At 41.9% G+C, this 11,048-nt stretch overlaps 2 protein-coding genes across 2 annotated transcripts; both read left to right on the forward strand.

The window, feature by feature from the left end:
• Nucleotides 1–350: 350 nt before the first annotated feature.
• On the forward strand, nt 351–6,764 carry rubcnl (rubicon like autophagy enhancer). The gene is made up of 17 exons (XM_028394368.1): nt 351–445; nt 1,295–1,388; nt 1,480–1,858; nt 2,952–3,199; nt 3,312–3,412; nt 3,735–4,041; nt 4,112–4,145; nt 4,222–4,327; nt 4,407–4,543; nt 4,627–4,691; nt 4,809–4,848; nt 4,954–5,031; nt 5,259–5,379; nt 5,519–5,580; nt 5,655–5,808; nt 6,143–6,233; nt 6,513–6,764. The coding sequence occupies exons 1-17, from the start codon at nt 443–445 to the stop codon at nt 6,599–6,601; spliced, it is 2,109 nt and encodes a 702-aa protein (XP_028250169.1). The 5' UTR covers nt 351–442; the 3' UTR covers nt 6,602–6,764.
• A 2,451-nt stretch (nt 6,765–9,215) lies between these two features.
• Nucleotides 9,216–10,368, forward strand: LOC114426762 (trace amine-associated receptor 5-like). Its single transcript, XM_028394369.1, has 2 exons — nt 9,216–9,391; nt 9,558–10,368. Exons 1-2 carry the CDS (start codon nt 9,216–9,218, stop codon nt 10,366–10,368), a joined length of 987 nt encoding a protein of 328 aa, XP_028250170.1.
• The last annotated feature ends 680 nt before the right edge of the window (nt 10,369–11,048 follow it).

Here is an 11,048-nt window from a genome sequence, read left to right on the forward strand (position 1 = left end):
GGATGCAAATGGTTTTTGCTGAACAGTTGTTTTATTGTTAAATTGAGGAAGATGCTCATTTGAAAGTAACATGCAACTCCTGTGAATATTAAAAGTTAAAATATACTTTTTCATCCTTGATCATTCTTTTTTTGTTTATTTATATGGCACTTTAAATTTCTGTAGTTCTATTTATAACAATGCATTTTAGTTATTAGTATATTTAGGATAATTTAAGCATTACAGAATCACCAGATAAAAGTTGTATCAAGAGTTTTTTGGCCACTGTGTTCCTGTGTTAAAAAAAAAAAATTGACTCAGCCACAGAAAGTACACAGCGCTACTGAATACAGGAAGTTGTGATAAGTTGCCGCCTCTCTTCCTTTCTGAAGCTACATAGCGTGTTGTGGATGAAGACTTGTCTAAGCCAAGAGGCTTAGACAAGACTGGACTCGGCGTCAGAATGGTGAGTATAGCCTGATGATCTCTGTGTTCTGGTCAGTGCTGCCTCTGCTCTCTGGTGTTGTTCTCTAACTGAAACAGGAAATCTTTAAGACGCTATCACTCACAATCAGAGTCTGCTTCTGCATTCAAACAGGAAACTGTTTGCTGTTTAAATTAAGATAAGCTTTTTATATGTGTTTGTTGGCTAAATATTGAGGACAAACACATAGAAAATAGTGTAATTGTGCTATTTAAAATGAGGTTAACTGAGGACCTTTGAGACTGACGGTGTTGTATTAGATTAGATTAGAAAATTTCAGCTTTTTAATCAATTAGGGTGGCTGTGGTCAGGTGGTGGAGCAGCATTTCAAGCGCCTCTACATACCGTTGTGTCCCTAAATATGCCTAAACCTCCCCCAGCTTGTTGCAACTGAAATCACCAAAACTTAATATAAGTTAATCTAGACAAAGAAGTGGAGTGTAAAAAGTGTACATTTAAAGACATTAACCTCATCACCATGGGATGAACACCAGCCTCTGGCATGTTGACAAACGTTTGAATTGCTCCACACTGGGAGTTCCAGTGATAATTTAGAAAAGTATAAAAGTCTTAAATCTCCCCACTACTATCATACCTAAACATGTATGTCCACACACATTCGCACAGTGTTATTGTGTGCAATGATCTTCAGCCTTTGACTTTTTTGCTGATGGGTTGTTTTATGGTACTGATCGGTTGCTTTGAAAGGCCAAGCAGACCCACCAGAGTGCTGATAAACTCACAATAAACCGCTGTTTCCTTACAGCTCTTTGAGTAAGGAAGTTTGTAATAAAGCTGCAGTCATCAGGAAACTTTGTCTCTCCTGCACAGATGGGAAGCTGCGGTGGTATGTCCGCCTCTCTCTGCAGATTCAGCCATGCCAGCTGGTGTTTGGACTCCGCAGAGCCACCGACTCCTGCAGCAGGTAAGATCCACTATTCTTTGACTTCCTCGTCCTTTTTCATGTATTTTACAGCCTGTTTTTTCATGAATCTGTATTCTTGTCTTTTCTTAAGAAACTACAGAAAATCTTTTGCTTCAAAACCAGCTGTCACCCTGTCGAACTTCGATCCCAGTTCTAACCCTGTCACCAATAGAAACAGCTGGAGGAGAAGTTGATATAAGTGAAGTTTCCCCTCATCAAACTTTCAGCAAGAGGAAACATCGCAAAGGCTTCAGACGGTCCTGCCTATCCCAGTTGAACCCACACCCAAGTCACAGTGATGAAAGAGAGGAGGGCAGTAAAAATAACTTTGAACCTGTGGAGTCATTCAGGAGTAAAGAGAAATTTCTGCGCCCAGAGGATGAAACTTTCCACCTTCCCAGGAGCAGTCCGGTCATCTCCAAACACCACAGGCCCATCTCCTGGCACGGAGGGGAAGCCGATACCCCAAGGTAATGTCACTATCTAATGTGATTGACTTTGTTATTATTATTGGGCCTGTCTAAACACAATATTTTAAGTATGCTTTAACAAAACTTCACTTAAAAAAGATCTTAACATAAAGATCTCAATTGTTCAGAATTTGGTGGTCACGCACTAAAAAAACATGTGCACAGGTCAACATCACAAGCTGTGTGTGCAGTATCTCAGTACACCTTGGCATAAGTACTTTCTCTTCTTGGAAACACAATAGACTTTATTTAATTTTATTTATTTGATTCAAGTGTTCATTTGGATTCAACTTTTTGGTCATGGGTAGCAGTAACCTCAAAAGGCACTTTCTTCACTCTAATTTAAAGAATTCTCGAGCTAAATATGATAACACCTCAAAGAAGTGTTGAATAACATAAAATGCTCAAGTGTTAACATTTTATACCCGAAGGGTTTAAGTTCAGCGTGATGCTTAACATGACGTTTAAAGTCTTAGATAGATCTTAATTAAGAGTGGACAGACTGTTTGGTAGAGGTATGCAAAAGCTAAGTGAAAATTCTGATTTGCTATAAAAATCCTAAGATTTAGAAAAAAGGAAAAAAGCAATCCAGATAATAACAAAAAGTAATATAAAAAAGGAGTAAAAAACATTTGCAGTATAAATATAAATAGATGAAATATAAAATAGATGATAAAAAGAAAAGCTGCTGCCTGTAATTCTTTGGTAGTTCCACTAGGTGGTGCCACAGTATTTTTAATGAAGTGTGCTGGTAAAAGGAAAACTCTTGTGTGTGTCTTTGTGCTGTGCTTTGAGCTACATGTCTGCAGCTTGTGGACAGGTGTTTGCAGAGGCCTGAATTTAGTTTTACGTTTCTGATACTTGCTGGTTTATGTCATGAAACAGGAACTGAGATGATAAATAAAGAAGCTTTGTAAGATTTACCTTAATGTGAAAAGGAGGAACAGTGATTTTCAATTCTGCTGGAAAATCCCAAAGCCAAATCAATTCAGTATCCTCCAAACCACAGTAACTGGCAGCCCTGATGGATTATATTGTTTTGTCACCCTTACGTCTGTTTGCTGTGACTAAAGTCAAATATCACTCCTGATAGCTCAGCTCGGGTCTCTGGGCCACCATCTCTGGATCAGAGGAGCCTATCAGCTAAAAGTGTGGAAGATCTGAGCTCCAAACCTTCCTCGTCCCCAGCCCAGGCAGAAGAGAAGCAACGCTGTGTTTCTTTAATATCAAATCTTAACCGGCTCCTAAGTGGTCTGACTGGCCTCTACAGTGGACAACAGGGAGCAGCTGACGAGCACAGAGGCCGGAGCTTAACTGCCCACAGTGCAGCTCGGACAACAGGTGAAAGTGCTCTCAGTAGTGTGTCCAGCTGTAGGTAGTTTGTTAAACTTAACATCTATCCTGTGTGTGTGTGTGTGTGTGTGTGTGTGTGTGTGTGTGTGTGCGCGCCCAGGCCTGCTCTCCACCTCTACACAACACACCAAAGAGAGGAGGTGCAGCAGTACCCCAGATTTCTCTGCAGGCATTTTCAGGACCAGCTGTGAGCTGGAAAAGGTGCGTTAATGAATTCTAGCACCATTATACAGTAAATACTGACACACTGAGTTAAAACATAGCACCAGCCAATGAACAGGGTTTTTTTTCTGCTGTCAGGCTGAACTTTTTAACATTAAGTCCTATAGGGGATTCACTCACTTTTGGAAGTAGCAGTTCCAAATGGAGAGAGGATCTGAAAAGAACACTTCTCATTTAGTTTGAATTTTTCTAGCCCACAAACATTTAGCCAGCCAACATGGCAGGTTGCACAAAAGAGGCCCTTACTTACTTAGAAACACAACAATGGTGCAGATGCTAATGATGATGTCTGTGTGCACAGGAAAATTCCCATTTCATTGTGGTAGACATGGTGCTGGAGGTGCTGGAAAGTGTGAAGTGGACTCTGAGCTTCAATGGGCAGACCTCCAAGATGGAGGAAGCACACACACACTGCAAGACAAGTACACAGATACACACGGACTCCTCACAGGCCCGTCGGCCACACAGACAAATATGTGAAGAGGAGGATAGCAAGCATTCAGATGAAGACTTGGGGATGTCACACAGAGACGCACACACAGGTAGCGATGAGATTGAACCTCAAGTGAAGATGCTCTCTGTCCTCTCCACTGACAGTGGATTTGAAGGTAAAAAGATACCTTCTCCATGACAGAAAGTAGGAATTATTTTATTCTCACTTGTACGTTTAAATTCCAGACTGTGGTGTCAACAACACACTGCTGCCCAGAAAGTAAGAAAACACAATGAATTACTTTAAGTAAATTCCACTGAGCTGTGATGTCTGACTGCACCATCCCATAATGTAGTGCGGAGTGTCTGGCCCAGCAGCTGGTGATGGAGTTCAAGAGGAGCTGGCTTCCTTCCCATCAGCCTCGGCGTGGCAGGCTAAGCCTCCGTAGCTCCCTTCAGGAGGTTAGCACACATACCCAGCCACTCAGAAAATTATTACGTTATAAAGACTTTGCTATCCACTTTTCTCTATGGTCACCAGTTGCCAGGCACTGGCGAGGTGGCAGTGAGCAGCAACAGCCTGACGGAGGAGATCCGACTTAGGACCAGGATGAGAGGATCTCTGACCTGGGCGCCTCCACGTTTCCAGATCATCTTCACCGTTCAGCCAACACACAGGTCATCAGAGCAAGAAACGGGGGCCAGAAAATTTACTGTGATTAATATGTTAATAGCTCACTGTCTGTCTCTTCTTCCTCCAGACGAAGTGACATTGTGGCTTTGCAACACTTTTTGTGTGCAGGCTGTGGTACAGAGGTAGAACCAAGTGAGTGCAGAATTACAGGAAACACAAAAAGTCCAACACATGAAACACAAAGACAGAACAGGCCAGCACAGACAGTCATAAACAAAGTGTGACCTCTGCATCCCTCTCTGTTTGCAGAGTACATCAAAAAACTCCGTTACTGTGACTACCTCGGCAGGTGATAATAACATGTTATTACCCAGTATAAGGTTGTGGTGTGTTTACTTACAGTCTGCAATAAAACACACCATGTAATAGTTGGTTATTTGCATTTGTTTGGCAGGTATTTCTGTGACTGCTGCCACAGTGGCCTTGAGGCCGTGATCCCTGGTCGAGTTCTGTCCTGCTGGGACTTCAGCAAGTAAGAAAATCACTATGAAACTGTTGTCCATTACTGTTACTTCCATCTGTTGTTATGGCAACAGATTGAAAAAATTAGAGGAGGCATTATTAAATTTCTTGTTTTAAGTTCTGGTTTCTGACAACTGATTAAGACAGATTAATCAAACAAGAAATGTCATTTTGGAGCTAAGAGACTTCACACAACCAATTCCAAGGATTATTGATGGAATATCATTAATACTGCAGGTACTCTGTGAGCGATTTCTCCAAAGGTTTGCTGGACTCAGTCTGGCATCAGCCATTGTTTGACCTGAGCTGTGTTGGTAAGACGCTGTACAGCAGAGTGAAAGAGCTGGACAAGCTCAGGGTGAGTTCAATCAGAATTATTAGTTACACATCACTCTCTGAATATTTAGTGTTAGCAGTTGTCTTAAAATGTAGAATATTTTAACAACTGACAACAAAGAACCGGAGTTACATGTGAACTTTCTGTGTTTTTCATTTAGGAACTTCAGGAACAGCTGATGGACATAAAGAAGCTGCTGTCAGCCTGCAGATTATCTGGAGGGTAAAGTGTTTTTACCCCTTTCAGCTTTAAACACAACCAACACAAGCGGCTTTGTGACTGTATCTGTGTTTTAGGTTGGTGGCTGAGTTTCAGCAGCTTCCTGCTCACCTGTTGGAGCAGTTGCACCTCTTCTCTATGGATGACCTCATGAGGGTGAAGAAAGGTCATTTGGGGGCACAGGCCCGAGCGGTGCTGCATGCTGCCATCGAACATGTTGAACACTGTGAGGTCTGTGTATTCTGTTATTGCCATGATTATGCCCACCAGCACTTGAAACCCTGGTGTAGGTCAGGGTACACGTGCACCAGTGTTAAGTGGTTTGTGTAGATTTGAGTGAGTAGAAACACTCTTTATAAATGCAGACCATTTATTAAAAACCCATTTTTATTACCCCTGACTAATAAAATATTTTTGAAGCTAGAAATTACAAAATGTGTCTCCCCCTGCTGGCAGCATGGGCGATTGCGCAAAACCTGTTGATGTACCTTTTGATATATGTCAGAATGATAATTGAGTGGAATCCAGCCTCTGTATTTTATTTATAGTTTGTTCTGTCTCACAGCTGTGTCTGGCTCGAGGTTTCATCTGTGAGTTCTGCCGCGAAAAAGAGATAATTTTCCCTTTTCAGAGAGACATATGTAAACGGTGTACAGGTAAGCACAGACCTCTTTACTCACGTGATGTCCTGGTTATGTGAGCTCATGGTGAGAAAACAAAACAGCAAGGACATCAATACAAATGCCAGTACTCAGCCATTGATATTGAAATCAAAGGTAGACGCAAAGTATGAACTCCACTTAATTTTTTAAACTGCTGATTCAAGAGCAGTGAGACACAGGTGGGGACAGGTCAGACAGAAATGACACGGATCTGTTAAAACTGTTTGTGGTGAAAATACAAATAGCTCCACTAATATCCTCTCTCTCTTACAGTGTGCAAGGCCTGCTTTCATAAACAGTGTTTTGTGGAGAAAAGATGTCCAAAGTGTGCACGGATCCAGTCAAGGAAAAAACGTCCATAAACACGAGTGTGATGTGCGGCATATTTAAGAGTCTATACGGTAAAAGCGCTGCTTACCTGTACATCGAATTCTGTTCTCATCATGCTTATTTATCCTCTATGACTCCACTCACTACTGTAAATGGTTCCTAAATACTTATATTTCCTGTGGAAATAAAATGGGTACCGCCTAAAGCACAAGATGCAGCATGTGTGTCAAATAAAAATTACACATTATTTGTGTGCATGTGTGAATGTGAGCTGTCAGTAAAGCCTCACTCATGAAACATGTCAAGAACTTCCTTCAGTTGTGGTCATGAATCCATGTAGCATTAAAGCATGTGGGGGATAAGGGATGATACATACAAACAGCAGAATCTTTGCAACGTCCTGGACTGTTTCCATCAACTTTTGTTGTATTCTTGCTTTTTTTCATACACACATAAAACTAGTAACAAGTAGCTGCTGAGTAAAAAGTTTCAAACATGATGTTTGAACTGAATAACATGAAAGTTTGGCAAGTATTGCAACATGTGACAGAGTCCAAGTGAATTCTATGTGGACCTGTTTGTGAAGTGTGAAGTTTTAATGAGCACAACTTCACTGTTTGGAAATATTACTTTGTTAATTTTTTTTGCTGTTGTTTTTGCCATTAACAGACCCAACAGACATACCCACCCTCTAATCCACTACCATCAAAAATTGACACACACACCTCCCTGAGTCCCATGAGCTTTTCTGTGTTTTGCAACCCATTAGTTGCTCCTAATGGCAGCACTCTGAACCCCCTCCAGACAGAAAGTGTTCACACCTGCATTGATGAGGTTCTGATGATGACATCTCAACCTCTGAGGTGCTGCTGCAATCAAAGGTGTTAAAAAACAATACATGATGCAGCCACCACACCAACATGTGATGCAATAGTTGGTGCAATAGTTGTTTTCTCAGAACTCAATACCCACAGACGTCCATGTTAACTTTTTAATTGATATAATTAAGTTACCTGCTTGCACACATTCATGTGTGTGTGAACAGATTATCCTCATGTCTTGTGTACAATATGGTATGGTATGGCCAGCTAGGGTAGCTGCCATGCCCCCCCTACCCCCCTGGAATCCCAGGATTCTTGTGATGATAGATTGTAGTGAACTGAACTACAACAGTTAAAGAGTAAAGATTTGTATATAACAACAGGACAGGAGGTCCTTTATAGACATTCAAGGACTATGAAGATCAGACCTATGTAGGCCTTCAATTGATGCTGTCTTTGAAGTGGAAAGTAGGGAAGGCTCTCATGAATACCTCATATCTGTACGGTCCTGATGTCCTGCAGTCGTTCATTGTAGTCATAGTGTTCACTAGCTATGGTCAGAGGTGATTCCCTTGGTAAGGCCTTGTCACTTGTCACCTAGCACATGAACCACATCATCCCTCCACATGTAGGTCAGGGATGGCCTTGGTAAGGCTTCTGGGAATGTTGGCACACATTTCATGTTTTTAGTAACAACAAAGAAGTCTGAGCTGAAAGCAGCCAGGACTTTGGTTGTCATTGTGGCTGTGTATCTGATATCACTGTTATGCCTTTATAACAGTGATCAATACTTCTTTTGTGGTCGTTCTGTGTTACTTTAACTCATCAATGAACCCTGTGACCCTTGCATTTACAGACACAGACTTAATGAATTAAAAACAGATTGAATAACCTTAATTAGATTGTTGATTTTACCTTTAATGGTTTAACTGCATATTGTTGGTCAATTAGGGTTCACATTCACTCTGTTCAGTGCACGGAAAAGTCATAAGCACCGCATGATAATCAGATGTCACTCTACCAGGGCAGTGACTACATCTTGGGCAGCAATGCGGGGTGTCTCATTGCAGGAAGTCTGTGCAGCAGCCTTCTGGTTGATGACTTGCACTTTCTCCAGATTCTATTGTCTGAATGTGGCCTCAGGGTCTGCACTGGCATCAGCAGTCCTCCCATTGGCTTCCACACAATGAGTGACAGGTGGGTGTGGTTCCTCGTGAAACTTTGTCTACAACTCATCCACTCCATTTACTGCCACTGACAGCCTGAAAGGACTGAAACAGATGATGGTTCTGTGAATTCCTGGATGACTGCCAATCATGTTCGTCTCTCTGAATCTCTTCTATCAAGAAGATCCTGAGAGGCTGAGGCCTAAGAGGTTGTCACAGCCACCTCCAGGTAACATCAGTGACCTGTGGAGGTTTCTGCACCTGGTGTCGAAACAAACCACTACTTCAAAGATCAACAGAAACCACCATCCCCCTTTTGTCCAACCAACGGGATCTGGCTTCTGCCAGACTCAAGGGCTGTGTCCTTTTGAAGGGTGCAGCAAATCAATACACAAAATTTTGGGCCAGAAACTGTTTTTTGAGCCAGGCTGTAAACAGGTTTATTTCTGCTGTTAAGTTGTCCATTTTAACATGACAATCGGGGATTGACTCATTCTTGGAGCCAGCCCCTAGTGGCTGCAGTGTGATTTGCAAATATGTCTGCATTGGCTTCAAGTCTGAGCCCTGGACGTTGCCACGTTGGTTGTAAAGAGACAGTTGGAGAGGAGGGATCACAGAAAGAGATAAATAAGCTATGCTACAAAGAGTTCTGAGTCCTGATGATGGAGGCTCAGGCTGGAGTGGCGCTCTGCTTCCCACAACTCCTAAATGCCTCCTGCAGGAAGCCGACACTTCCCTGGACTGAAGCTGTGCTGCTGAACATCATGCTGTCGCTGGTCTCTCTGATGACTGTATCTCTCAATCTGCTCGTCATCATCTCAGTCTCCCACTTCAGGCAGAGATTACCTTCTTAGCTGAAATTTATGTCTTTATGTGATCAGCAATACTCTTTGATGTATTTGAATCATAACTGTAAAGTTTCTACTGCTGTAGCTGCACCAGTGTCATGTTTTTATTCATATAGACATGATTAATGTGTAATTGATGCTTCTCTCCTGCAGGCGGCTCCACACTCCCACTAACATCCTCCTCATCTCTCTGGCCGTCTCAGACTTTCTTGTGGGCCTCCTGCTGATGCCGATAGAAATCTTTAGAAAAACCTCCTGCTGGGTTCTCGGTGATATCATGTGCTCTCTTTACTATTATCTAAACGGAAATATTGTCTGTGCTTCTATAGGAAACATTGTTCTCATATCAACTGAACGCTATGTGGCGATCTGTGACCCTTTGCATTACTCCACCAGAGTTACTGTGACAAGAGTCAAAGTGTGTGTCTGTGTGTGTTGGCTCTGTGCTGCTCTCTACAGCCTTTTCTACATGAAGGATATCCTGATTCAACCAGGCAGGACTAAATCCTGCCATGGAGAGTGTGTGTTAGTCATTGATCACATTGCAGGAACTGTTGACCTGTTCTTATCCGTCATTATTCCAATGACCATCATCGCATTTCTGTATCTGAGAGTCGTTGTTGTGGCTGTGTCTCAGGCTCGTACCATGCGCTCTCATGTTACAGCTGTCAGTCTGCAGGTTTCAGTGACAACAAAGAAGTCTGAGCTGAAAGCAGCCAGGACTCTGGGTGTTCTTGTGGTTGTGTATATAATGTGTTTCTGCCCATTTTACTGTTACACTCTTGCTGTGGACAGTGTGGTCAATACTTCATTTGCATCTTTTTTGGTCTTTCTGTTTTACTTTAACTCATGTCTAAACCCTGTGATCTATGCACTGTTCTACCGCTGGTTCAGAAAAGCTGTTAAACTTGTCATGACTCTGCAGATTCTGCAGCCGGGCTCCCGTGTGGCCAACATACTATAGACACAGACACAGGAGACAGTGCCTGCTCCACAAAGATTTCCATTTACTCAATACAAATCCTAAAAAAGTACATTTTGTACTGATTTATATTTGTTGCTTCCTCTTGATTTTGGAAGCTCTTAATTCTGATCATTAATGGTCTAACTCTTTGATTGTGGCCCATGTTCTCTCTGTTCACAGCTTTGTTATTGCACACAACAGTCATAAGCACTGCTTTATTGTCATACCTTCCCCACAGCAGGTTACAGCTCAGACCAAGAGCTTAAAAACAGACAAGAATTGCCCAGTCTTGATCAAGCATGAATATGGGTCAGTCTGGGTTTAGATGAAAAAGTCAAATAAAAATGATTCATTAAAAGCTTTGTCATATTTAGATTCTGTTCTGCTCACTCCTCACACAACTAAGAAAACACAGTGTATGTGCACTTTATAACACTGCAGGACAGAATTCACTGAAAGATGACAGTGGATAGGGTAGTTCTTGGTTAAAGGCCGCTTGTGGCTTTTTCAAAAAGCAGGACTTAAGCTCATTAAAGCATATTACACATAAATAATACCAATTTTTGTGTGCGGCATGTGGCAACATACTGCAATGCCACCAAAAAAAGAAAACTATCACTCTCTTTGAACAGAGGTTGTGAAGAAGCCTGCATCTGTACAGTTTGCTTTTAAAAGTATTG

This window comes from Parambassis ranga, chromosome 21, assembly GCF_900634625.1.
Source record: "Parambassis ranga chromosome 21, fParRan2.1, whole genome shotgun sequence".
Lineage (NCBI taxonomy): Eukaryota > Metazoa > Chordata > Actinopteri > Ambassidae > Parambassis > Parambassis ranga.

Excerpts from the sequence above, each read along its gene's own strand:
- LOC114426762 (XM_028394369.1), top strand. The coding sequence starts at position 9,216 with ATGATGGAGGCTCAGGCTGGAGTGGCGCTCTGCTTCCCACAACTCCTA. Across the intron at positions 9,392-9,557 it reads ATCTCAGTCTCCCACTTCAG|GCGGCTCCACACTCCCACTA; the intron begins GCAGAGATTACC and ends TCTCTCCTGCAG.
- rubcnl (XM_028394368.1), top strand. Across the intron at positions 4,544-4,626 it reads ACCGTTCAGCCAACACACAG|ACGAAGTGACATTGTGGCTT; the intron begins GTCATCAGAGCA and ends TTCTTCCTCCAG. Across the intron at positions 5,032-5,258 it reads TCCTGCTGGGACTTCAGCAA|GTACTCTGTGAGCGATTTCT; the intron begins GTAAGAAAATCA and ends TTAATACTGCAG.